The sequence below is a fragment of the Zootoca vivipara genome, chromosome 4 (genome assembly GCF_963506605.1).
Source record: "Zootoca vivipara chromosome 4, rZooViv1.1, whole genome shotgun sequence".
In the NCBI taxonomy this organism is placed as follows: Eukaryota; Metazoa; Chordata; class Lepidosauria; order Squamata; family Lacertidae; genus Zootoca; species Zootoca vivipara.
Genome location: NC_083279.1, coordinates 70,293,795 through 70,320,609, shown reverse-complemented (window position 1 = coordinate 70,320,609; position 26,815 = coordinate 70,293,795). Strand labels below are relative to the sequence as shown.

The following is a 26,815-nucleotide window of genomic DNA, read 5'->3' as shown; positions in this document are numbered from 1 at the left end:
CTTATAGCTGCTTTTTAAATATTTTTGTTGTTGTGTTTCAAAATTTTGCTCTTAAACTAAATATATTCCTCTTGTTAACTACATGTTGCAACATATACCAGCTGCCTATAAGAACCCTAATGGCAATATCTCTTAAACAAGAACAGCTATGGCCCCTAAGGAGTTTATTGTAGCACAAGTCTTCCCGGCAACAGAACTAGAGTCTACAGTTAGAGCCTTTCAGGACAACAGTTTTATTGCGTGAGGAATGTACAATCCTTATTCAGCTGCTGAGGGGAATCCAAATATTATTCTCCAAGTTACTGCTTCAATTGCAGCAGAGTGAAAATCTGAAGCAGTTCTTTGGTTAATTATTTCATTGCAGCAATAATAAATTCTAATTAATTTGTTGATAGGAGACTGCAGCATGTTCCACAGGTATTATATACCCAGGTTTGTCTGTTTTCAAGTTAAGCAGAATATATATGCATTTTTTCTAGAAAAATAGGTGCCAGTACTCAGCATTAAATTGTTACAGTAAGTGCCACACTTTTAAACAAAAGAGTGCCAGTACTGTGTACCCTTAAGTACACCCTGAAATAAAGCATTCTGTGTATATACATACACCAAGAAAGGGTTGGAGGATTGTAAAACATGCAAAATTGTAGAAAACATGCAAAATTGAGCTAAAGAGCACGAGATGGCAATAAAACTTTTAAGAAATGTCAATCTACACAATACTGGCAAGGAAGCCCCAAAGCCCATTTCTACTCTCAAGGAACCTCGCCTGATAAGACACTTGTTTTTGAGCACGTGCGAAGGGCGCCCTTCCATCACCTTGGAGTCAATTACCACTAACTTGGAGGATGTTCTCCCCCGCCCCCGAGGGGAACGACCTGGCCCCCCTTCTCCCACGCCCTGCATTTCAGCCATTCCCACAAACTTCGCTCTAACGCCACCCGCCCAACCGAGTGGGCTCCTGGGCAGAGTCCACGAAGGCTTTTGGCCACAAGGCACCCCTTCGCCTCCAAGTACCCCGAGGACTCTTTGTTGCTCTGTGTGTTTGCGCGCGCGCGCGTTTTCCTTCTCCCCTCCTCTCCCCGCGGAGCAGCGCCTCAACTCCGGGAGGGGGGCAGCGGCCAGACGAGCTCCGCTGGGGGACTTTCGGCTGCAGGAGGCGGGGAAGGGGCGGCTGCAGCGGACCCGGAAGTGGTTGCGCCCATCGGGGGCGGTGGGAGCGCGCCGTGCGGGTTGGTGGGTGGGGGAAGGAGAGGAAGAGGAGGGGGCGGCGGCGGCCAGAGGCTGGACGGATCCGCGCGGCGACGGCGCGCAAGCCGGGAGGAGGAGGCGCGGAGGAGGAGGCAAGGCGAGAGCAGCGCGGCCAAGTTGCCCGGCTCGGGATGCATTCGGACTGCCGGCTGCTGCGCCCGAGACGCGGGGTATGGTGAGCAGCCCGGAGCGCCCGCTCCCCCGGGGGACCCGGTCGGCGCTGGCCTCCCTCCTCCTCCTCCTGTTGCTGCTCAGGCGGGACGCGGCGGCGCAGAAAGGTGCGTGCGGGAGCCCCGTCGGGAGGGGAGGGACCAGAGCAGCAGCCTTCCCGCCTTTCTTGCTTGGCGCCCTCCCAGAAGCCCGCCGGGGGGGGGAAGCGTCACCCTTCCTGCCCCTCACTCACTCAGGTGCCATCGCGGGCATTGGGCAGGGCTGCTGCATGACCTTTTTAACAAGTGCTTCTTGGGAAGCAAAGGTGCATGAGAGCGAAACGTCCGCGAGAAAGCCCTCAGGCCCCTGCAAATGGGTCTTTCGTGTTCGTGCAGCTGTTTCTCAGCGGCCTGCACTCCTGGCTTCCAACTCCGCCAAAGGTGCATGTCGCCCCACGCGTGTAACCCACGCCACGCACGAGGGGTTGGGGCAGCGATGGTAAACAGCTTCCCACCGACGCCACGTGTGTGCGTGCAAAGTGCTTTGCATCCATATAGAAGGTTGCATGGTGCAAGCTACGTGCTGATATCTTCACCGAAATGAAGAAGTGATGTTTGAAATGTGATGATATCTGAAGTCCCCCCCCCCCCCCCGCGCTGGAACCAGCTTTCACTTGTGTTGACTTGAGTGCTTCTCAGAGTATCCAGATAGCATTTCCATTGCTAATCTCCATAGGCCCCATTGGGGAGGAGGCAAGCCAAATAAGATAAAAATTCCAAGAAGGCTCAGGACCCAACCCCTCTCTTTTCAGAAAGTAAAAGGGGAATAGCCTGAGGAATTTTAAGGAGTGATACTTGAAATAACTCCCATTTTCCTCCAGCTTGACATTTTGAGATTATTAAGTAACATAATGAAGAATAGGCAGTGTCTAAGAATGATTTAAAGCTGGTTTTTAATGTGTAGGGTCACTTTTGTAAAGCTTTCAGTAAAAAGGAGAGTGCAGGCATAGATTAACTAAAGATGATCCCTGAAACGTTTCAGTTGCATCTGACTGCATTTCTTGTTATTTACAGGACGCAAATGAGAAAATAGAGAATGAAAGCTGAAACTTTGTTACAAAACTGCCATATAATGTGCTAGATGAGGCATTACATTACATGGATATTGTAGGGTTGTTGTTTGAATGAGTTTTTATTTTAGAATAAAATAAAAGGATAAAAGTTGGTCAGTTCAGGAAGCTTCAAGGATTGTAGACTGCAAAACTAGTTAACAGAATTGATGTTAATTCATCTCCCCAGTAGAGCTTGTGGGTTGTGGTGGTGGGAGTTCCTATTACTGTACTATTCTCCCTGAGTGAATACATTTGGAGAAAAGTCTACACCTTTCCCTTTCTGACTGGGAAGTCTTAAGAAATGTTTATATGGATGCTCCATTCAAGTAAAAAAACCCACAAAATGATCATGAATTCTGCCTCTGGTGTAGCATATGGTGACCCAAGGACAACTCCTAGGGTAGTTCTTCCCATAAACAAATACATACTGTCCTGTTGTGTGATTTGCACAATTGGCTTATGTGCAGCGAATCAAATGTGCATACTTGCTTATTTATTTAATAAGCAAGGGTTTTTTTCTGAAATAATTTCTGATCACTTTAACTTTTCCCACTCCCTGAAAAAGGCAGCCATTTTGTAGAATGTTATGGGAATATTCTCAGCCATTTTTTGTGGTTGCCACTATTCTTCTTCCTGCCTACCAGTGTCCTGGAATGATGCTAGCTTGGGGGCATCATGGGAGCTGCAAATGGGGGTCAGGCATTCAACACAGTTGTTGATTGTGGGAGGCCCCACCTCCAAGAAACAGAAAAATAACCCTTGAGAATATTCAGTGAAAGGTATCTTAATTTCTCCACCTGCAAGTAGGATGGAGAATTTTGAGAGGCCATTTTTGCGCAGCTCTGGTTTTCAGCCAATATTGTTTACAATGGAACTCTACAAAAGAATGCAACATATTAGGGAAATGTAGTGGTGTTCATGGCACAGTTGTGGTCCTTATCAGAGGTCCCTGAAATAGTTCAGGTTTTTCAGGCTTTTTGTTCCAGGGAAGTGGGAAGAAGGAGCTGCAGATGGAATCAGGGCCTGGCTGGTGGTAAGATGCCAACCCACAGAAGCAGCTTTCCCATTCACCTGCAGTGCCTTCTCATTTGTGGCAGCTGGTGACTTAGGTGGCAGTCCTTGCTCTACCTACCTGGGAGTTGTTGTTGTTTAGTCATTTAGTGGTGTCTGACTCTTCGTGACCCCATGGACCAGAGCACGCCAGGCACTCCTGTCTTCCGCTGCCTCCCGCAGTTTGGTCAAACTCATGTTGGTAGCTTTGAAAACGCTGTCCAACCATCTCGTCTTCTGTTGTCCCCTTCTCCTTCTGCCCTCAATCTTTCCCAACATCAGGGTCTTTTCCAGTGAGTCTTCTCTTCTCATGAGGTGGCCAAAGTATTGGAGCCTCAGCTTCAGAATCTGTCCTTCCAGGGAGCACTCAGGGCTGATTTCCTTAAGAATGGATAGGTTTGATCTTCTTGCAGTCCATGGGACTCTCAAGAGTCTCCTCCAGCACCACAATTCAAAAGCATCAATTCTTCGGCGATCAGCCTTCTTTATGGTCCAGCTCTCACTTCCATACATCACTACTGGGAAAACCATAGTCTCTGCTTTTTAAGATGCTGTCTAGGTTTGTCATTGCTTTTCTCCCAAGAAGCAGGCGTCTTTTAATTTCGTGACTGCTGTCACCATCTGCAGTGATCATGGAGCTGGGAGTAAATGCTTGGCTCAAATTAAGCCCTGGAAGGACTGAGAGTCAGTTCATGGTGGGGGAGTAAGCCCCATTAAATAAGACTTGCTTCTGAAAAGGCGTGATTAGGATTGTGTTCTTAATTATGGTTCCAATCTCTTCCCCACAATCTTAAACCCAAATTGATGAAAAACTTGTCTAGTTTTCCTGAAAAGGAGTTTTTGCAGGCTGGCCCTAAGCTTATTGCTTGCAAGTAGATCCCACATTTTACTAATTCCCGAGAGAAAATGCTAGAGGAAGAGGAGATAATGGTTGTGATTTGACAAACCTTGTGTGTGTTATGCAGTATAAATTTACGAAAAGGAAAATCTACTTTCTGTTCAGTGTAAGAATATAGGCATCAGTCTTTAATCATTTTGAAAGCATTCATGAACCTTCTGTGAATGTTAACTCTGTAGGGACTTGCTACAGATTGCCTGACAGATTTTGTGTATTCATATCCATATGTACTCAGCTGTCATGTGCATTCACATTTCTCATTAACAGACACTTCTAGAAAAGCTGCCTGTTAAAAGCTGGAAGACAAACAGTTTCCTAAACTGTTATAAACAAACATTTAAAGAAAAATAATCACATTTGACAAACTGTGTGGCAGCTGAATATCAGAATGTGAATGTGGATCACAATACAATTTTTATTATTATTTTGAGGCATCTCTTTGGGGAGGAAGAAAAAGTTGTAAATTTGATGTAATAAATACAGAAGTAAAATTTCAAGGACCCATCTTATAATTATGCAAGTTTGGGGTTTATGTTGTTGTTTTACTAATGGCCTTGTGGAGTTGGACTGAAATCCACATTTGAGATGCCATTGAATGTAGTTACAGCTATTTCTCAGTGTACTTCATGACTTGGAAAAGCTAGTATAATTGCAGTCAAATTCCTCCATGGGTCATAGTTGGAACGTCTTCTTTTGAATAGGCATTTAGCTATTGTGAGGATTTGAGGAGTACCTAGTTGTTAAATCTAATATTGACTTGCAAGAACAAAGCAGACGCAAAACACGTGGCTTTAAAAATACGTACTTGTGACAGATACACTGTGCAAAACTATGACAGTGTGTATTATAGCTTTGCATTGACAGCATTGGTGTATGTTTTGTGTATGTAGCTGTAGCCCATAATCTAGAGAACTCAATGAATCTTCTTAAACTTTATTTTTAGTTTTTATTTTGTAATGCAACATTTCTATCCAAGATCAACATTTGGGACTTTTTTGTTTTGTTTTTAATGTGCAATATGTAATGGGCTTCATTTTAAAACAAAAACAAATCAGTGACTAGTTCTTGCTGCATTACACAATGACAAATATTTGAGTTTTGCCATGGAAGTGGATTTTGATTGGGACACATCTTCTCTTTCCCCCACTATATCCAATTAAGTTTACGAACTATTTTTTAAAAAAGGAGCCCCAAAAGGATCTCTCCTAGTTGGGAGAACTGGCAATAAAATGGCAAATTACTTAAGAAGTGTACTGGAACCATTTTCATCCTAATTTCATATATAAGTGAATGGGTTGTTAAATGGCGATGACAGATTAGGAGTGAGACCTTGGGTTAGTAGTGGATAGCTCAAGTGATGATGTCTAGTCAGTGTGTGGCAGCTGTGAAAAAGGCAAATTCCAGGGATTATTAGGACGGGTTGGAAACAAAACTGCCAGTACAGTGGTACCTTGGTTCTCAAACAACTTGGAACCTTGATTGATTGTGTGACTGCAGTACATTGTTTATTGCTTTCATTTTATGGATCAATGGGCTCGTTAGATAGTAAAATTCATGTTAAATTGCTGTTTTAGGGGTTGTTTTTATAAGTCTGGAGCAGATCAATCCATTTTGCATTACTTTCTATGGGAAAGCGTGCCTTGGTTTTGGAACGCTTTGGGTTTTGGAACGGACTTCCAGAACAGATTAAGTTTGAGAACCAAGGTACCACTGTATCATAATGCCGTGCTATGGTGTGACAGCACTTTAAATACTGTGTATGGTTCTAGTCACCTCGAAAAGGATAAAATCCATGATGGCTATGTTCTACCTCCAATAAGGGGGCATGCCTCTTGTTATACCAGTTACTTGGAACTGCAAGTATGAAGAATGCTGTTGAATTCGGGTCCTGCTTGCAGATTTTCTATGGGCACCTGGATGCTGGACTTAGATCACCTATAGGGCTTTTCTTATATTCTTCTGAATATACTCAGGGCTGCCACCTTTCCCCAATATTTCACCACAAGAGCACAGCTTTACTTGACATTTTTTGTAGGTACTGTTTAAGATTTATTTTTTTAACTCCCATAAAGTTTTAATAGAGCATTTCCAGATCTAGTCTGGTTCCATTTTTTCAAAAACATCCCTTAAAAAAGGGGGGGAATACATATTCAGATTTGTTTCTGTTTATAATCACTTATTTAAATATGCTGGAAGCTTCCCTGAAGCACATTCACAGACCATCATTAGTTCAACCCTATATTAACTCCAGGAACGTTCCAGTTTTTGTTGATGCAGAAGCTTTATGGGAAACTGCAAAATCTGTGCTCCATCCTTAGATATTGGTTAGAAGATCATCTGATAAAAAGAATAATCCACTTTATGCATTTTTTCTTCATTCAGTAGTAGTCTGGTTTGAACCCTTACGTAAGTTTGGTGAGCAGAGGATGCAAGCGTTCCACGGATCTCAAGCCAAGACCAGCCATTGTAAAACCAGATGGGTCTTGGCCATCCGTATTGCTCTTCAAAATATCCAGCAGCTATTGCTGCACTTGCATATCTTGGGGCGCCACTTAATTCATGCCAGCTGATACGACAGATGGATACCAGATATCGGTTTAAACTTCAAACTGAACTTCTGAACTATCACCAGGGACAGGCTGAAATGCCTTTGGCAGGAAGGTGAAGCAGCTCTGCATTGTGGGTGCATTCACTGGGGTGGTTTTCACCATGGTTTGCTATGTAAGATATGTCTCAGTGAACCTGAGCAATACACCAGACTGTACTCCCCCCCCTTTCCCTTGCCTGCCCAGTTGGGCTATGGGTTTCTGCAGTGCTCCCATGGAAGCATCTTGCCTTGGTTTTATCTGCAGGCAAAGAATCCTGGTTGTTAAAAAGGCAAATGGTTAATTGCTAAGTAAGTCAACTTCAAACCATGGATTACGAAGCTAGCCTGTTTAGCCATTGTCTGCACCCTACATTGGGCAGTATGCCTCTGCCAGCTTGTCCCTTCCTAAATTGAAAATTATATAGAGTATCTGTCAAGTGTAAACAAAGAGATTTAAATCTTATTTTACTAAATCTTTGTGTCTGGTTCAGTATTTAAAGGGGTACGCAAGTAATGAATGGCAAGAAACATGATTCTGGTGACTAGCAGGGAAAGCCTCTAGCTTACCTTGGAACAGAAGTAGCACATTTAAAAAAAAACCAGTCAGCAATAAAGCAAAAAATTATTTGTGTTATTATTACCCACATTGCACTAGCAGATCGCCAGGGGCATTATAACAATTTAAAACTGAGAAATTAAAAATAGTTAAAACAAATTGCAATCACAGGAATATGCATTTTTCAAAATGCTGCCAGGGAGACCTAATATGGCACCAAAGCTAATATGGTACCCATCCAGTATGGTTTTAATAAATGGTTGAAAGCAGAGTGTGTCCTAAGTTTGAGAAAAGCCTTCTGCTCTTTAGAATCTGATTCTCCTCAAGGAGTTTCCGTAACAGGAACTGATAACTTAATGTGTCGTGAACCATAGGCTAAAACACACAAGCTGCATAGCAAATCTACACTACTGTACACAGTAAATAAGCAAAACTATTGCCAGTGTTCGAAATATGGCCCTAGCAACAAAAAATATTTTGTGAAAGGGTTTCTAATGCTTTGCCACCAATGCTGTGCAGCAAAAAACTTTTACCTTACAATCTTCTAGTCTGTTGTCTTCATTGGTTACAGTAAGGTAGAAAAGAAGCTTTTGCTGCCACCTGTATGTGGGAGCATTGGGAAGAAATACCGTCTGCATGCTTGCTAATGGTGTGTTTCTGGTTGTTGGGATCCATATAACAGGCGCCTTGTTTTCAGGGATTGCATTGAGAGCACCTTTTCCTTATTTGGTAATGAGCACAAAGGGGATTTCAACTTTGAGTCACAGTGCAACTCAGTTCACTCTCAGTCAGCAAGGTATCCTCAATGGGAACTTAAAGAACTTGTGTTTGCATTGCTATGTTAAACAAAAAACAAAAAAACACAAGTGACTGTGCATGAGAACTGCGGTACTCTGCAGTTTAAAACTGGCCAATAAATAACAGAAAAAATTCATGATACAGTATTAGCAAATCTTGAATAATTTGTGGGGGTATTTTGCATCTTGCTGGAAGCTTGCTAGTTAAGAGCTCACTATCTCTATGGCTGAATGTATCTCCTAAAGACAGTAATGTTTATTTTCTGTAACTATGAATCAAGAGCGTAACTCATCTGGTCCAGCGTTCTGTTATCATACATAGGGGCCAATTAGATGGCTGTGGGAAGCCTGCAAACAGGACTTGATTGAAACAGGCTTGTGAGTCGCAGCTTCTGGAATACACAGACATATTGCCCCTGTTGGTGGAGGTAAAACATGCCATCACAGCTAGTAGGCACTGTTAATCTCATCCTCTATGAATTTATCCGATCCTCTTATAAAGCCAGCCAAATTGGTTTTTACTACAATAGGTTGGTTGGCATTTAGAGATTCAGGATTGATGTGGAAACATATGACCAGCACTGCCTTATAGGGTCATGTGTGAAACTTGTTCTTTAGTCTTTCCTAGCATCACTAGACGGTTATGTTGTGTGATTAAGTGAGCAGTCATATTCACAAAGGGCTACCGTAGTTACAGACAAGTAATCTTTTTCTATCTAGTGAGCTCTCTGGCATCAAATAAAACGTTAACTTCTCAGATCAAACTATATTGGCATGAAATGCATAAGATACTAGGAACGCAAACCCTTTTAATGAAATAATTCATAACAAATCATGTTGTTTTTCTTCTGCCTGTGCTGCTCCCTGCCCCCCTGCCAGCATGAACAACAAAACTATGCAGTGAAGCCATCTCAGAATAAATCAATCAATACAAGCATTTGTTTTTCCCCAAGAACGTTAAAGGGAGCCTTTTAAAGCACTGGCTCGCTTTCTTGTGAGAATACTGTCAATGGTATATTATGCTCTGATACTTGATAGATTATTTAGTCGTGAGTGTTCAACATTTCCATTGCCATGAAATTGACACAGGGTTCTTTAAGGGTGGCAGATTCAACACTTGCTGATTCATATGTATTACAGGACATAAACATCTTCTCAGCAAGCAGTTTGAACTGCAGAGAACTTCCTTTTGACAATTACAGTATATGCCGTATCTTTTACTATATGAAATGAATAGTACTTGGGAATAGGAGGATAGAGTATAGATACTAATTGAATATGGAACTGTAAGTTTTCCCAATGTGTTTCTTCAGCCCCACATTTGATAGCACAAGCAGAAGCCCAAATGCATGGAGGTCAAAACCAAAGGAACCCCATCTTTTTTTCATGCAGTGTTCCTGAGCATGTCCCACAGGGTTATGTAAGCACTTTCCCATCCAGTCTTTCCAGGTGTTTGGTAGCCATTCTGAAGCATTCCCCTTGCCAGGGTCTGCTTGAAACAGGTTGGTTTCAGGGGAAATGGTATAGCACTATGTGCTGGTTAAAGAAATAAAGTCAGCTGCAAAATATGCTAAGATAGCAACAGAATCCCACAAAATAGACCATTACACAGATTAAATGTTTTCAATAACTTGAAGAAAAAGAAAAAGAACAGCTTAGCACCTGCCCACCTGCCTCCCAAAAAGAATCTGGATTGCGGGGAGAAAAAAAAAATCTAAGGGTTATGACTACAAAGTCCTGCCTGGGTCTCTGCCAATCTAAACTCTAAAGAAGAGGAACCCCAAGCAGTACTCCATATGAAAAACCTTGTATGCAGAAAGACATTCCCTCAGCTTTACTGAGTCCAGGCAATATAAACAGGTCATCGACATTCATTGCATTTTTTAGTGGAGGACTAAAAGGAATGTGACAACCTCTTGTTTCATAAGGATGCCTTTTATAATCTCTTCCACAACCCACCCTGCCTCCCTCTGCAGGCCCCAACCAGTCAGTTGTCTGATATGTGGTTGTTTAAATTTCCACATTAATTTTGTTGACATTCAAGAGCAAAAGAGTCTGAAAGCGGCTCAAGGAAACACAGCAACTGGACTGCCTCGGATCCCCCTGGTTTGGTTTACTGCCCCAGCTTAAACACTAAGCAGTTTATGAAACATTTAAACAAACAAATGAATGCAGGCTGGACCTATTTAAAACAAGCTCATCTGATTACTCCTAGTTGATTTTCTTGAGTGACCATTATTAACCCAACTCTGGATCAGAAAAGTTTCACTATGTGTTGCTGCCATCCCTGCTATAGGGATAGGCCTTCAAATGGTTTCTTTGTCTTGTTCAATGGGATTCAGCATGGTTTCTCACCCACTTGTAGTTTAACTGGCTTACCAACCGCTTCATGGACTAGAAATACCACCAGGGACTAGGACATCATTAAGACAGCTGGCAGAGGGCATTTTTTCAGGCCCACATATGCAGCACCAGATTCATTGTGGTGAGTCTTAGAGCCCTTAAGATACTGAGCCAGACCCCTCGTTGCCACAGCAGCTGTGAAGTTACCTGAGTATTTATTAATTGCATGATGAAGTTTATATTAAAGGGGGAGAAGGAATATATATTTTATTTAAACTTGGACTTCTGAATTGCCTTTTTTTTAAAGAAGAAGAATACTTGTCCTCCTCAGGTTGCTTTTATACCCTGAGGGTAACACTGGAATACTTGGCATATCTGTTAACTAATTTATATTCCCTTGTGTAGAATTTATACATGAAAAATAAGAAGCTTAGAGCCAGGGCAGAAATAAGGCACTGAACTCTGAAATGCTACTATGCAGCACAATTCTCTGTATGTTTGCTCTTGCATGGCAAGCTACTGTGTTCAGTGGGGCTTACTCCTGGGTGAGTTTGCACAAGGTTGCAGCTTTAACACCGGTACTGAGATGTGGGTTCGAATCCCATTCTTGATTTAAAAGTAGCATATGCATGAGAAAGCCACACTACAGGTCAACCTTTGTTTTTGTAGGTGATGGATGTGGACATACCGTTTTAGGTCCTGAAAGTGGGACTTTTACATCTATTAACTACCCGCACGCCTATCCAAACAGCACTGTGTGTGAATGGGAGATTCGAGTAAAGCCCGAGCAGAGAGTGCAGCTCAAATTTGGGGATTTCGATATTGACGATTCAGATTCTTGCCATTTTAATTACGTGAGAGTTTATAATGGAATTGGACCCACAAGGACAGAAATAGGTAAGAACTTCTTCTTGTTATGCTGTTTGAAACGGGGAAAATACTCCTTTGTGGTTTGTTATTTAGTACAAACATGTCTGAATTATTTGCACGGTCCATTCTTCCCAAAATATTTGGACAACACTAGCTTTGCCAGCCCTTCTGTAAAGCATGAACATGGCAGACTTGAGCTTGTAAACACAAGCATTATGACAGTGTGTCTCCAGACATAAGTTTAACACCTACACTTTACATTTTTAGATGTACTTGTAAGATGTTTTCGTGTACAACTAAAAGAGAAGTGTGTGGAGTGGCCTTTCAGGGGAGATATGCCCATCATTAATTTCTCAGGGTTAAGGCGTTCAAATGCTCAGGAAGAGGATAAAGGAACATAGGAAACAGGAAGTTGCCTTATACTGAGTCAGATCATTGTTCCATCAAGTTCTAAATCATCACCACTGATTGGCAGCAGCTCTCCAGAGTTTCAGATGGGAATCTTTCCAAGCCCTATCTAAAGATACCAGGGATTGAACCAAATGCTCTACAAATGAGCTATGGTGCACTCACGGTTATAGCTAGACCTTTCAAACAGGAGCTCGAAGGAATCTTATAATGGCAAACATTTGTTTTCCAACTTCTGCTTTGGTTGAAAGATCCTGGTCTTCTAAATTTAAATGTGCACTGAATAGAGAAATGTCTCCTTTTTAATCGTATCTGGCAATATTTTGTTCTGCGCCAAAACGTAGCTGTGTCTAAGTGGTGATAAAGTTACCTGGCTTTTGGGAGAGAAAGATGGTGATAGTTCTCTGATTGGGGATGAGAAGCGCAGACATTATATGCAGGGCAAAGGAAGTCACTCCCAGAGCTGCATTTTTGTAAGATTTTAAAACGTATTCTTTCTCTTGTAAATTTGTCAATATGATGATAAATCTGACATATATGAAGTGGCAGTAATATCCTGTGGTTTTTATTACTTTTGTATCTCTGACTGTGAAACATTTAATAAACCTTTAGTCTGTGCTGGGAACGTCTTTGTATGCTGCCAAAAAAAAGGGAGGGGAGAGTGGAATAAAGACTTAAAATGTCATTGATACCAACAGAGCTGACATTTTCTGGGTTGATTTTTTTAAAAAAAACAAAAAACTGTTGCACTGTTTTTCTTCCTTCTAAACCCATGACCTAGATACTTCTTCTGATGGTGTATTTTTAGACAGAAGATTGAATGTGATTGCACGATATCTGTAACGTGAAGGCTTTTATCAAGCTTGATGACTCTTCTACTTAGATATTGCTTGAAAATTTAGACTTGCTATAAGCCAAGCTCACTCAAAAAAAAGAAAAGAAAACATGAGGTCCTTAAATGGCAAGGAACATCCAGTCCTGATTAGGGCTTAAACACTTTTACAAGTCGAGTTCACTGGCCCAAATAAATTATCTACTTTTGTTCCCTTTACCTCTCAGCTGTTCCCAGCTAGTGTGGCTGCATAAGAGATTGAGCAGTGTGTGTGTCTTGCTCTGCTGAGAGAGAGCTTTTTGGGGAAAAATAATGGTAAGGTTAAAACGGGCAGCCATTTTTTCCCCCTTGAACTTCCAGTGTAAGTTTTACATATTAGAAAGACTAGTCAGTGGAAGTGCATTGACAGCAGATAATGGGCTGGCGGAGGATTTAAATCTTTAAGCAAAGGTAGATGTACAGGTAGCATATATTGTGGTGTAAGAGCCAACTCTGTTGATGCTGGGAACTTTTTTTAAAAAAGGAAACTTCAGAGCGACTGGTTCTTCATAACAGCTCCACAATCCATGCCAAACTCTTTCACTTGCACAAATAGTTTTAACACTACAGTCCTATTAATGCTTAACAGGGAATAAGTCCCATTGAACTCAGTGGGTATTCCTTCTGAGTAATAATGCATAGGAAACAATGTAAAATTATTGGTGTACAATGGAACTTCGGTTTATGAACACCTCGGTTTACGAATTTTCGGTTTACTAACACCACGGACCCATCTGGAATGGATTAATTCACTTTCCATTACATTCAATGGGAAATTTCGCTTCAGTTTATGAACAGACTTCCGGAACCAATTACACCCATGCTTCGGGTTAAGTACGCGTCAGGTTGAGTACTCCGCGGACCCGTCTGGAACGGATTAATCCACTTTCCATTACTTGCAATGGGAAAGTTCGTTTCAGTTTATGAACGCTTCAGTTTATGAACAGACTTCTGGAACCAATTGCGTTCATAAACCGAGGTATCACTGTACATGTATTTGGCAAAGAGACTAGATCAGGGGTCAGCAAACTTTTTCAGCAGGGGGCCGGTCCACTGCCCCTCAGACCCTGTGGGGGGGCTGGACTGTATTTCGAAAAATATATATGAACAAATTCCTATGCCCCACAAATAACCCAGAGATGCATTTTAAATAAAAGGACACCTTCTACTCATTTAAAAACACCAGGCAGACCCTACAAATAACCCAGAGATGCATTTAAAATAAAAGGACACCTTCTACTCATGTAAAACATGCTGATTCCTGGACCATCCGCGGGCCGGATTTAGAAGATGATTGGGCCGCATCTGGCCCCCGGGCCTTAGTTTTGGTACCCCTGGACTAGATACTTATTTGGATACTTGGTAGCATTTGTAGAGATGGTGAAGTGTACAGTACTAAAATTGCTCTGCACCATGCCTTCAGTATTCCTTAATAATTGTGTCTTGGTTTCCTCTCAGAATTGGAGGTTGTAGCCAGTGCTGTGTGTCCACTAGGGTGATGACTTTTTTACAACCTCATTTCCCTGTGTCATAATTTGATGAGCTTTCATTAAAGATTAGATAAAATATTACTTTCAAAGAGATTTGATTAAAAAAACCTCATGCACAAAATGATTTTAAAAAATTTATCAGTTTTTTGACCATTTTTTAAGTCACTGTAAGCAGATACAAAATTGAACCCAAGCTTTAGAGTCACATATATACAACATTATATAGGGTCATCAAACACACAAGGAAGCTTTTTTTAGCTGCAGTAACAGTATAGACACAGTATAGAGGACAGTATAGAGGACGATGTTTTGCTACCTCTCCTGTAGGTTCTTTTCCCAGCATGTCCGGCAGGGTCTGCTGGCTGAGTTTTGAGGTTCCAAAAAGGGGCTTTTACCTTGCACAGGTGTGACATTTGTATACTCTATGTTGCTAAGAACACTCCCCATTGTGGAATGTGGTGTTGTGTCCAAATTTGATACGAAATATATATAGAATTGTTAATACAATTTTATGAAATGGTAAAACGGCATACAAAAAAATTAAAAACGGTTTGTGTGTGATCTTTTTAAATATTTCAATGGAATATACCTCATTTTAGTCATTAATAGGCAAAAGCTCATCCATTTGTGCTACAGGAAATAATTTTTGAGGGGGGGAAAATGAAAAAGTCACAACCCTAGTGTGCACGAGCAGAACAGACCTGCTTGTGAAGCAGGATTTCACCTTCCTCCCCTTTGCAAGATGATAAGAAAATCTGCTCTAAAGGGCCGGGGAACCTCTTGAGAAAGGCACATGGAGGATGGAAAGGAAGAAGTCCTTCATTTCCTTCAGCATTGGATTCCACCCTGATAATTTGTGTTTTTGGAGATTTAGGAGATGGGTTTAGTCTCAAACAAACCCTAGCTTCAGGATTTCTTAATGCCTTGAAACTGTGGGGCTGATAAGAAATTGATTCACAAATTCGTTGAGCTGTCAAAGATGTTCTGAATGTGCAAATCCATACTAAATCGACAAATGCTTATTAACTGTCTTCCTCCTGCACCTTGCAGGAAAATACTGTGGTTTAGGCTTACAGATGGAGAATTTAAATGAATCAAAGGGTAATGAAGTTACAGTACAATTCATGAGTGGCATACACTTCTACGGACATGGGTTTCTTGCATCCTATTCAACCACTGACAAAGCAGGTATTTATATGTTTCTTACCTAGCACTTTGTAATCACGTCAGACATCTCTTTCTAAGTGTGCTTTCTTATTATCGCATGTAATTCATTCTTATTTTACTGTTACCCAATTACTGATAAATTATTCAAAGTGAATTAAGCATGGATGATTACAAAACCACGTCTAGACAGAGTAAGATGCATAATAACTTAGTTTAGATGATGCAGAACAATATGGGATTCGAATAAAGTTTATAAATGGCCCACTCATAAACAAGGTAGTATACTGTAATGCATACAGACACAATTGAATATATATATATAAAAAACGTAAAACAATGCAAAATACAAAAGAGCTGTTTTGGGGGTGGGGTGGGCAAAGTCCCTAGGGTTCCTAACAGATAGCAACTATTGCATTGCAGCCACATCAGTTTTTGCCCAGTGACCTACACATTCTCTTCAAATTCTGCAATCACATCTATCGCTTATATGTGAGTATGTTCCATTGTGTTCAATGGGACTTACTTCAAATAAAGATGTACAGTGGTGCCTCACTTAACAAATGCCCTGCTTAACTAAATTTCCGCTTAACGAAAGTTTTTTTCTAGCAGCGGTTGCCTCGCTAGACGAATGCGTTTTACGAAAAAATCGTCTAGCGAATCGTGGTTTCCCATAGGAATGCGAGAAAAAACGGTGGAAGAAGACTGGAAGAGCTTCAAAGACTATTTGAAAAAGAACAATGTTGAAATAGAGTAATAAGAAAGCATTTTTGATAGATATAGGGAGCTGTAGCTTACGAAAATAGATTTGTGTTGAAGGAAAATTGTAACATCTATTAAGGTTTTGGATGGAGTAAGGTATAAATATATGGGAATTAAAGTTAAAAAGGGACATGAAGTAGAAATTGCTAACAGATTAATATGTAATGAATCGCAGTAAGGAGGAACCGAGGAAGTCTAAATACAATGATTAGAGACGAGGTTAAGATCATGAAATTCTTGTCTCTGTGTGTGTGGGTTTTGTTTTGTTAATGTTGGGTTTTGTGTGTTTTTTTTGAAATGTTATTATTTACAGTGTTTGGTTATTTCATATTTCATATGTGTTTAATTAAAAATGAAAAAATTGAAAAAAAAGAAATTCAATTAATGCGTTCCTATGGGCAAAACAAAAAAAAATTCAATGCATTCCTATGGGATTCGCTAGACGAATTTTTCGTTATAAGAAAAGACCTGTGGAACGAATTAAATTCGTCTAGCGAGGCACCACTGTATAGGATTGATCTGTGAAACAACAGTGCCCCCTCCCTTTTGTTGCTGTGTTTGGGCTGGTTTCAGTATTTGTTAGATGTGGAATATATTTGATTTTTTGTGTGAGCCACCCTGGAATCTCTGCTGAAGGGTGGTATATTGTTTCAAACTACTGTATTTAAGCATGCTTTCTTTTCACTCGATTGATTTAATGTTCACCACATTCGCTCCAGGATTAAAAAAACTATTTCATGTTGATGTATTATCAGACTGCAGCAAGTGCCTCGTACTACATTGAATTGCAGATGTGTTGATTCAGGGAGATCAGTTTTACTGTCTTCAAACTTTTCATCCCTTAATTACAGACTTCCTGCTTTTTGAAAAACAATCTCTTTACTATGTTTTTATTTCTAGATTTAATAACGTGTTTAGACACTGCAAGTCAGTTTTCTGAGCCAGAGTTCAGGTAAGATTTGGTCTCTTTTTAAAACTTTGATAATAATTTAGGGCCAATTCACACATGTGATCTAGCCAGTTTTTCTCATTGGTAAAGGATTGCATAGAGGTGGGACACTGGCAGATATTGTGTTTTTTGTCATGCTTTTGTGAAGTAGTGGAATTTGTGGTGTGCCAGTTCATAAGTTCACCACACAGGCTATTAAAAAGTCCAATTTTGTAATCGAAGGCAGTTTGCAGATCTTACTTTTATATTCCTGTTTCTTACAGTAAATATTGCCCAGCTGGATGTGTGCTTCCTTTTACTGATGTTTTTGGGACTGTTCCTCACGGTTACAGAGATGTAAGTAAACTTCAGAATGGTTGTTTGAACTTTTAATTGGGTATTCAACTGTGGTTTTCAGCTTATGGCATTGTAGTAATATGTCAGGGGTCAGCAAACTTTTTCAGCAGGGGGCCGGGCCACTGTCCCTCAGACCTTGTGGGGGGCTGGACTATATTTTGGAAAAAAAATAAATGAACGAATTCCTGTGCCCCACTAATAACCCAGAAATGCATTTTAAATAAAAGCACACATTCTACTCATGTAAAAACACCAGGCAGGCACCACAAATAACCCAAAGATACATTTTAAATAAAAGGACACATTCTACTCATGTAAAAACACCAGGCAGGCACCACAAATAACCCAGAGATACATTTTAAATAAAAGGACACATTCTACTTAGCTTTAGAAGGCGATTGGGCCGGATACGACCCCTGGGCCTTAGTTTGCCTACCCATGTAATATGTTAAGCACTTAAGGTACATTGATGTAGGCAGGTTTTCAGTGACAATATCTCTTAACCAAGGATAGCTAACTTTGGCCCTCCAAATGCCTTAGCTGGCATGATCAATCCTCAGGGATGGCTGGAGTTTTAGTCCAGCAACATCCAGAATGCTACAAGTTAGCCATTTCTGTTCTAGGTCCATTTCAGATCTGGTACAGAATTATATCTGGATTGAGAGGGAGAGCTGTGTATTTTTTGCATGCTTAGAATTTTACAAAAGGAAAGCTTAATAAGTATCAGATAGTTAGCAGTAGCTTCTTTAGCCTACTGAAAACTGTTGAAGTGCTATCAGATAGTAAGTGATCTATCTTCTCTCCTAAGTCGTCCTCCATTTGCATGGCTGGGGTGCATGCAGGAGTGGTGTCCAACGTCCTAGGAGGTCAGATCAATGTTGTAATCAGCAAAGGCATTCCATACTATGAAAGTTCTCTGGCTAACAATGTCACATCAAAAGCGTAAGTCTATGTTTGCTTTTCAATTGCTGCTTCTCTGCATTGTTAGAACATTATTGCGGGTAAATACTTAGTTCTGAAACATGAAGGCTAAGTTCAGGCAAGGATATCAGTAAAGTTGTTAATGCTGCAATGCTCCTGTGGTGTTACTAGATAGTTCGGCCTATAAGTAATGAAACATTGCTCCTGCAAAGTTGTGAAAATATCTCTTTTTAAAACAGTTTCCCATAACATTGTTTGTTCGTGAAATTCCTTCTCTTTCTTGCTGATTATCATGAATGCAGCATGTTCATAGCCAACTTTTGTTGTCATTCCTTTTCTTTAACTCTTAATGTATGAGATGGGAAGTATTTAAAAAGCCTTCACACACTCCATAAAGATTTTCAAGAAATATAGATGGACCATTTTATCCACTGTCCATATTTCTTGGAAGTCATGCATTAAGATTCAGTGTGGTATATTATTATTTTTGCTCAGTACTCACTTAGGGTGAATACAATATTGCATGACTTCTCTTGAATAGCCGCATTTTCCAAATGCCAATCTGGATGTCAATTTGTGCGATTTGGCTTTTCCTTATTTTATCCTGGAAATATTGTTGTCAAACCATCAGTTCATTTAGCTCAATATTGGCTCAATGGTAGACTCTCCTCAGGTTTTCAGGCAGGATTCTTCCCAACTAGAGATGACGGGGATACAAGGCAGATGCTCTATCACTGAGCTATGGCTCTTTCCCAGGTGAAGTCTTTTAGATCAACTTTTTGCACAGCTTTTATTCCATAGATACCGTATTAGAATAGTGTGCCAAGAGTGGTGAGTTTGAGTTTACTGCTATAATACAGAAACACCTCACCCTTGAAAGATGTTGTAATAGTTACAGGTAGGTAGCCATGTTGGTCTGCCGTAGTCAAAACAAAATAAGAAAATTCCTTCCAGTAGCACCTTAGAGACCAACTAAGTTTGTCATTGGTATGAGCTTTCGTGTGCATGCATGGTATCTGAAGAAGTGTGCATGCACACGAAAGCTCATACCAATGACAAACTTAGTTGGTCTCTAAGGTGCTACTGGTGCTACTGCAGGGACGCGGGTGGCACTGTGGGTTAAACCACAGAGCCTAGGGCTTGCCAATCAGAAGGTCGGCGATTCGAATCCCCACAACGGGGTGAGCTCCCATTGCTTGGTCCCAGCTCCTGTCAACCTAGCAGTTCGAAAGCATGTCAAAGTGCAAGTAGATAAATAGGTACCGCTACAGTGGGAAGGTAAACAGCATTTCCGTGTGTTGCTCTGGTTCACCAGAAGCAGCTTTGTCATGCTGGCCACATGACCTGGAAGCTGTACGCCAATAAAGCGAGATGAGCGCCGCAACCCCAGAGTCGGTCACGACTGGACCTAATGGTCAGGGGTCCCTTTACCTTTTAAGGTGCTACTGGATGTTGTAATAGAACACACACACACACACAGAGAGAGAGAAATTAAGGGGAAATGTTACATTTTGTTGGAACTAAAGATGTAGTTTTGTGGTGTCTTTGGTTTGTTTTTTACACAGAGGAGCACTGTCTTCAGGTCTCTTCACTTTCAAAACTAGTGGTAAGCCTTTCTTCTCTATATTGCCCCTTTGTGTTTAATGGGATCTATGCTCTTATCTAGCCTGGTATCTCTTTGATCCCTTGCCAACTTAAACTCGTGGCTAAATGGAGATCTTCCAGCTTTGGTCTTGAACTATCCCACCTTCCTTCTCAGCTATTGTAGGAGATAATCATTCCCACTCTCCTGCACCCCCCTGCCTTGAAGTGATCCGTGAAGTTTTTCGTTCCATTTCAGAATCAAAGATGTTTATTATTATATAAATGTTTGTACCGTGCCCTTCCAGTGCTTACCGCTTAGGGCTGCTAACAATTAAAACCAACGATTTTAAAAAATGATACAATAAAAGCAGAGATGCTTCAGATAAAAACTGTGGCACTCCCTCCCCACTCAGATATATTTGGCACCAAGTCTGGCTTTTGGCTGAATCTATATTGTTGCACTTTGTAAACAGCTATTTTAACTCTTGTGTGTTTGCGCTCACCTGTTTTTACCGTTTTCTTGTTTAAATTTGTTGTGTGTTACCTGCTGTACCCTGCTTTGAGATTATTTTATAATGAAAAGTAAGTCACAAATTTTATGAAAAATATATATAAAAGCATCAAGTAGAAGTTTTATCTCTATGTTAGAACAAATGCATGGCAGAATTGAAAGGTTTCTGCCATAGAACTAAACACCAAAATAGAGGTTGCAACTAAACATCCCAGAGCAAAGTGTTTTTTTCAATCCAAAATTGTGCTACTCTTTTTTAAATAAAAAAAAATGTTGCTAAAGTCCAGGTTTTCCTTAAAGTAGCAATAAAAACCTCTTGTTGGAATGATTGTCTGCGAAGACAGGCATCCCAATGAGAAACATCAACTTCCTTGCAATTCGGTATATGTTGTTTAAATGGTACAAGGTTCATTGTGATGTAGGTCCTGTTCTGTCTTTAGGCCTTGGGAAGGGTTTAAGTATTTATTGCATTATAAGAGTGTCAAAGTTGCACCATCTCTTGGACGCTTTGTATGTTTAGGTTGCTACGGGACACTGGGAATGGAGTCTGGAGTCATTGCTGATTCGCAGATTAATGCATCGTCATTTCTCGAATGGCCTGAGCAAGTGGGGCAACCCAGCACCTGGAGACCAGAAAGAGCCAGGTTGAAAAGGCCTGGACACTCTTGGGCAGCTTTTACCAATGATGGATATCAGTGGTTGCAAATAGACCTAAACAAAGAGCAACGCATAACAGGTAAGCACACCTGTGTTCATTCTTAAAAGGACAGGAGTCCTTTTAGGACAAGTCCTCTCCTAGCAGTAAACACCCCAATGCTTAGAGGTGGATTTAGGGCAACACGATTGGTGCAGGGCCAAGGGGGTGCCTTCCCACCTCCTCCCCAAAGCTGGGCAAGTGAGGCACTGGACTTTGGGAAGGAGGTGTGAGGCTGTGTCTGAGTCCTAGAGTTCTCCTGCCTCCTTCTCAAAGCCTAGTTAGTGTTTTCCCAGCTTTGGGAAGGAGGTAGGAGGGCTGTAGAACTCTGCCAGAGCCTTGTGTCTCCTTCCCAAAGCCCATTGCCACCCTTGCTGGAGGTGTGTGTGTGGGGGGTCTCACACAGGGTACCATAATACCAAGGTCTACCCCTGATGCTTTGAATGGATGGATGGCGTTTATTACATTGGTCCATGGACAATAGCAGATTGAAAAACAATGCCAAGTCATAGAAGTGCAGAAGTCACAAATATAGTGAATACATAAAATACATGGAGCTTTATTTACAAAACAGAGAGACGTTATTAGAACAACAAAAAATACTTGTGACATTTGGAAGTTATTTAAGGATACGTTTATTCTTGTGTCTTCAAATCTCCATGACAATTTACGGATATTGAATAGGATATTACAGATTACAGGTAGGTAGCCATGTTGGTCTGACGCAGTCAAAAAATATATATATAAAAAAATCATTCCAGTAGCACCTTAGAGACCAACTAAGTTTGTCATAGGGAAGAAGTGTGCATGCACAAGAAAGCTCATACCTATAACAAACTTAGTTTGTCTCTAAGGTGCTACTGGAAGGATTTTTTTTAATTTAGGATTTTACAGATATTGCCTTTTCGGTGTAGAAAGAAGTGTGGCTGTGTGTTCATCTCCTCAGTTATCCAGTGCTATACGTGAGCAATGCCCTTACATTGCTAATGGCCTCTTGTAGCAGAGATTGATGCTTGAGCCCTCTGCTAGTTTTGGCTCTGTGTTAGGCAAGGCAGAAGGAAAGCCTGCCAAAAAGGTGGCCAGCCAGAGGTCCATGGGAATCCCACAAGCAGGCCATGAAGGCAGCATCTCCCTCTGCTGTGGTTTCCCTATGACTAGAATTCAGAAGCATGTTGCCTCTGATCCTGGGGGTGGTAGTTTCTGATAGCATCATCCTCCATGAATTTGTCTGCTTTCCTTTTAAAGCAGTCTGATGTTGGTAGACATCGCTTCATCTTGTGGTAGCAAATTCCATAGTTCAACTATGAGCTAGCTGTGTGAAGAAATACATCCTCCTGTCTGTCCTGGATTCCCCATCCTTCAGCTTCATTGGATGAACCCAGGTTCTTGTATTGTGAGGGAGGGAGAAGAAGGGCCATCTACTTTCCTGTCCCCACACATAATTTGTACAACTTTGTCATGTCCCTCCTTCTTGCCTTCTTTTTCCAAATTAAAAAAAAATCCAAACAAACCTGGCAACTTTTTCTCATAGTTGAACATTTTGATTAAAATTTTTTGCATCCTTCAATATCTTTTTTTAAAAAGTATTCAAAGTGTAGTTGAACAGATTTATTGAGAGGCACTAAAATATTGACAGTTTTATTTTCAGTCCCTTTCCTCATGATCCTGAACCTGGAATTTGCCCTTTTTTCACCATTGCCACCTATTTGATTCACGTTTCCATTGGCCCATCAACCGTGACCTCAATATTCCTTTCTGGTCAGCCATTGTCAGCCCGGATAGCTCAGTTGTTTAGAGTGTGGCTGTCACGGATGGCTGGGGTTGGCTACTCCCGAGTAAGCACTCCACACCTCGCCTGGATTTTTCCGAGTTTTATGGTGCATGCTATATACAGTGCTGAGGTGCATGCTATATACAGTGCTGAGATGTCTCAAATCATGTCTGCTCAGCGTGGGGCAGAAACCTGCAATGGCGTCTGGCGGGCTCTGACCCAGCCTTTAAGACTGGTCCCCAAAACGCCCCTCCTACCGGCACTACGGATCCCCATTGTGTCAAACCTTTCTCCTCAGGTGCTGTTGATTCTTCCCCCTCCTTTCCACCCTCTGTTGAAGTTGGCTCCGCCCTTGCCTCCCTGCGTCCCAACTGCAGTAGTGGCTCCAGGATCCTGCTAGAGCCTTGGCACCTCCTTCCCCTCTTCTCTCTCTCCCGAGGCTCCAGGATCCTGCTGGAGCCCTGGAACCTCCTTCCTGCCTTGCTGCTCTCTGTCCCGTCTTGCCAGCTTGTGCATGTCGTGGGAGAGGTCTGCTTCCTGCCAGCCCTCTCTCTGACAGTGGCGCTGAGAATGCCAAGGTTTGATCCCCATATGGGACGGCTGCATATTCCTGCACTGTAGAGGGTTGAACTACTAGATGATGCTCAGGGTCCCTTCCAACTCTGCAGTTCTATGATCCAGGGCCTGTAAAGCCAAGTGGAGTGTTTGCTATCACCAGCCTATAGCCCATCAGTGTATATGTAGATACTTTTTTGCCCCAATAGGCAGAATTTTACCCTTACCCTGAACCACATTTGCTATTTCATGTTTGGAGAGATCTTCATAATTCCCTTTTCTGTTTTTGCTGGGCTAGCATCTGTGTTGATTAAATGTTTTAAAAATGCTCTTGCTATTTATTGTAAATGAGAACCTTCTTGTCCACAGGTATAATAACCACTGGATCCACCTTAGCAGAGTACCATTATTATGTCTCTGCCTACAGGATTCTGTACAGGAACGATGGGCAGAAGTGGACAGTATACAAAGAACCTGGTGTTGAGAGGGATAAAGTAAGACTGCCCAATATTCTATGTGCAAAATAAGATGAAATTGGAGTACATAGGAACTCTGGGTGTGTGTTTAATGATTCTGGAATCATCACTTAAGTACAGTGGTACCTTGGTTTAAGTACACCATTGGTTCTGGAAGTCTGTACTTAACCTGAAGCGTACTTTCCCATTGAAAGTAATGGAAAGTGGATTAATCCGTTCCAGACAGGTCCGTGGAGTACTTAAACTGAAAGTATTCAAACCGAAGCGTACTTAAACTGAGGTATGACTGTATGAAGGTGCTTTTCCTAAGGAATTAACATTCTTCCATGGATAGAAAGCTTAATGTCGGTACATATGCATTCCAGATCACCCTGGTTATTACAGAACTCTGAAAATGGGAACATAAGTTTGTCTCTCATTTGAAACATGGGTCACACGAGCCCATCCATCATACTCAAGGAAGAGACAGAGGCTGGATGAAAAGAGGATTACTCTCCTCACATGTGTATTCCTTGGATCGAAGGAGGGGAGAATTCCAGCAGAAGCCAGGAATACATCTATGCTTACAGTGTGTCTGTGCGTGATGTGCATGCATAGAAGGAGGGTGAGGAGATGGGATCCTGGGGATTTTTTTGGGGGGGGATTTGAATCTAGGCTTTTGACACAATGAAGAATCTGTATGGTGTGCATTTGTTAGATGGTAGTACATTACTAATATTGTATGCTGCGTTGAAGTGTTTCAGCGTTACATTTTTGTACTGCTTGACCTAATGTAGAGCGGTTTGCCCTCTTGTGCTTGGAAGAGGCAACAGGTTGAGAACTTGGATGCCGTGCAGATCTGACTCTTCTCTATCACTACCAAGGTTTTTGTAGCAGGTCACATCAATGAAGGTTTGCCTTCAGTTTCCCCCAGATAAATGCTGCATACAAAAATATAGGGAAGTTTTTCAAAAGAGACCACTGCTGATTGGTATTTCCAGTAGTAAATTAGAGTAGTAAATATATTAAGTGGAGCAGCAAATGCTTAGTACGCTAGGGAAAATGATCAGAAATGAACTGTAATACTTGCTTTTGACTGCCCTCTTCTGGGCATATAAAATAATAATTTTGAAAAGCCCATCTACCTAAACCAGGCATAGGCAACCTTGGCTCTCCAGATGTTTTGGGAGTACAACCCCCATGATCCCTAGCTATCAGAGCCAGTGTCCGGGATCATGGGAGTTGTAGTTCCAAAACATCTGGAGAGCCAAGGTTGCCTATGCCTGACCTAAACCTTTGTAGTTAACTGAGTCTAATCGACCAAAGGTTAGGTAGATGGGCTTTCTATTGGGTAGGTGAGCATATTAAACTGCAGTATTTCTGTGTGTGCGCATGTGTGTGTGAGTGCGCGACACACACACACACACACACACACACACACACACACACGAGTATCTGGTTGGAGCTCATTTAATGTGTCATTTAGCAGATGTATACAAGGCTTTTCAATAAAAGGTATCTAATTAAAAACTCCAGAATTAGTTATTCATTAGTTGACCTTACACTACTAGAGCCTACCATCTGTACTTTGAGAACTCTATGTCTGCTGCCCAGAGTAGCTTAGGCAAGCAGAATAACATGTGAGTATTAGCTTATTTTCCTGGAGCAGTATTTTGTAATGCAAAACTTCTAATGTCTTAGAAAAATGATCTATTTTACATCAAATTTTGTTTTTCTAGGTATTTCAAGGAAACACTGGGTATTATCAAGAAGTCCGCAATAACTTCATTCCACCCATTATTGCTCGTTTCATCAGAATAAACCCTTTGAAGTGGCATCAGAAAATCGCAATGAAAGTTGAACTGCTAGGATGTCAGTTTAGTGTTGGTAAGTGGATTGACTTTTATCATTCTTTATATTAGCATGACTTGTCTTGGGAGAAGAATGTGATACAGACTGAATTTGTTTGTGCCTTCCTAGTTTGTGTTATTCCCAGTTCGTTGAATAACATGTATACTAACAAATTTGCCAATTTTTCATTGCTTGACTGTCTGGTGTGCAGCAATTGTATCAACGTTTTAAGTTTTATTCCCGAAGTATGAGCACAATGCAGCTCGCAACAGTTTTCTTAAGCAGTAATCCATACATTCATTTGCTGGCAAAGCAAGTCTTAGCAGCAATTTTGTATTAGCATATTAAATATTATACAAAGGCCATTGTATTTTGAAGCATGCTTCATTACATAAAGGAATCTGCTTGGTGCTTTAACGAATGGCATGACCTTTAAATTTTGGTTTTCTTTAAAGTTCGGGCTCCAAGACCTACAGTACCCCCACCACCCAGGAACAGCAATGACTTTCCCTCGCACACTGATAAAACCACCTTCACTCCAGAGATCAAGAACACTACAGTGGCTCCAAGTGTAACCAAAGGTAGTGACATCTATATAGCAAATAACATTGCATAAGGCTCAGAGTCAATAGTAATGCTATATTGATTCCCTGCTATGTTTTTGGTATATTGCCAACTATGTTGATTTATCAATTATATATATATATATATATATATATATATATATATATATATATATATATATATATATAGTAGAGATTCATGTACCAGAGATAGATAGTTGCCATATACGGTAAAGGTAAAGGACTCCTGGACGGTTAAATCCAGTCAAAGGCGACTATGGGGTTGTGGCACTCATCTCACTTTCAGGCCAAGGGAACCA

General features: G+C 41.2%; 1 protein-coding gene across 2 annotated transcripts in view; it reads left to right on the top strand.

Annotated features, from left to right (window-relative positions):
• The first annotated feature begins 1,233 nt into the window (after positions 1 to 1,233).
• The window catches only part of DCBLD2 (discoidin, CUB and LCCL domain containing 2), a 33,017-nt gene continuing 7,435 nt past the window's right edge, over positions 1,234 to 26,815 (top strand). Inside the window, exons 1-11 of one of the 2 annotated variants that reach the window (XM_035115693.2) lie at positions 1,234 to 1,526; positions 11,410 to 11,637; positions 15,448 to 15,567; positions 17,206 to 17,257; positions 17,518 to 17,590; positions 18,399 to 18,532; positions 20,077 to 20,117; positions 21,127 to 21,342; positions 23,996 to 24,120; positions 25,821 to 25,968; positions 26,388 to 26,513. In XM_035115693.2, the coding sequence (XP_034971584.2) occupies positions 1,421 to 1,526; positions 11,410 to 11,637; positions 15,448 to 15,567; positions 17,206 to 17,257; positions 17,518 to 17,590; positions 18,399 to 18,532; positions 20,077 to 20,117; positions 21,127 to 21,342; positions 23,996 to 24,120; positions 25,821 to 25,968; positions 26,388 to 26,513 (1,369 nt within the window). In that variant the 5' untranslated portion in view covers positions 1,234 to 1,420. Of the gene's footprint in view, positions 1,527 to 11,409; positions 11,638 to 15,429; positions 15,568 to 17,205; positions 17,258 to 17,517; positions 17,591 to 18,398; positions 18,533 to 20,076; positions 20,118 to 21,126; positions 21,343 to 23,995; positions 24,121 to 25,820; positions 25,969 to 26,387; positions 26,514 to 26,815 lie in introns of both variants that reach the window. The other variant, XM_035115692.2, reaches the window with a different exon arrangement.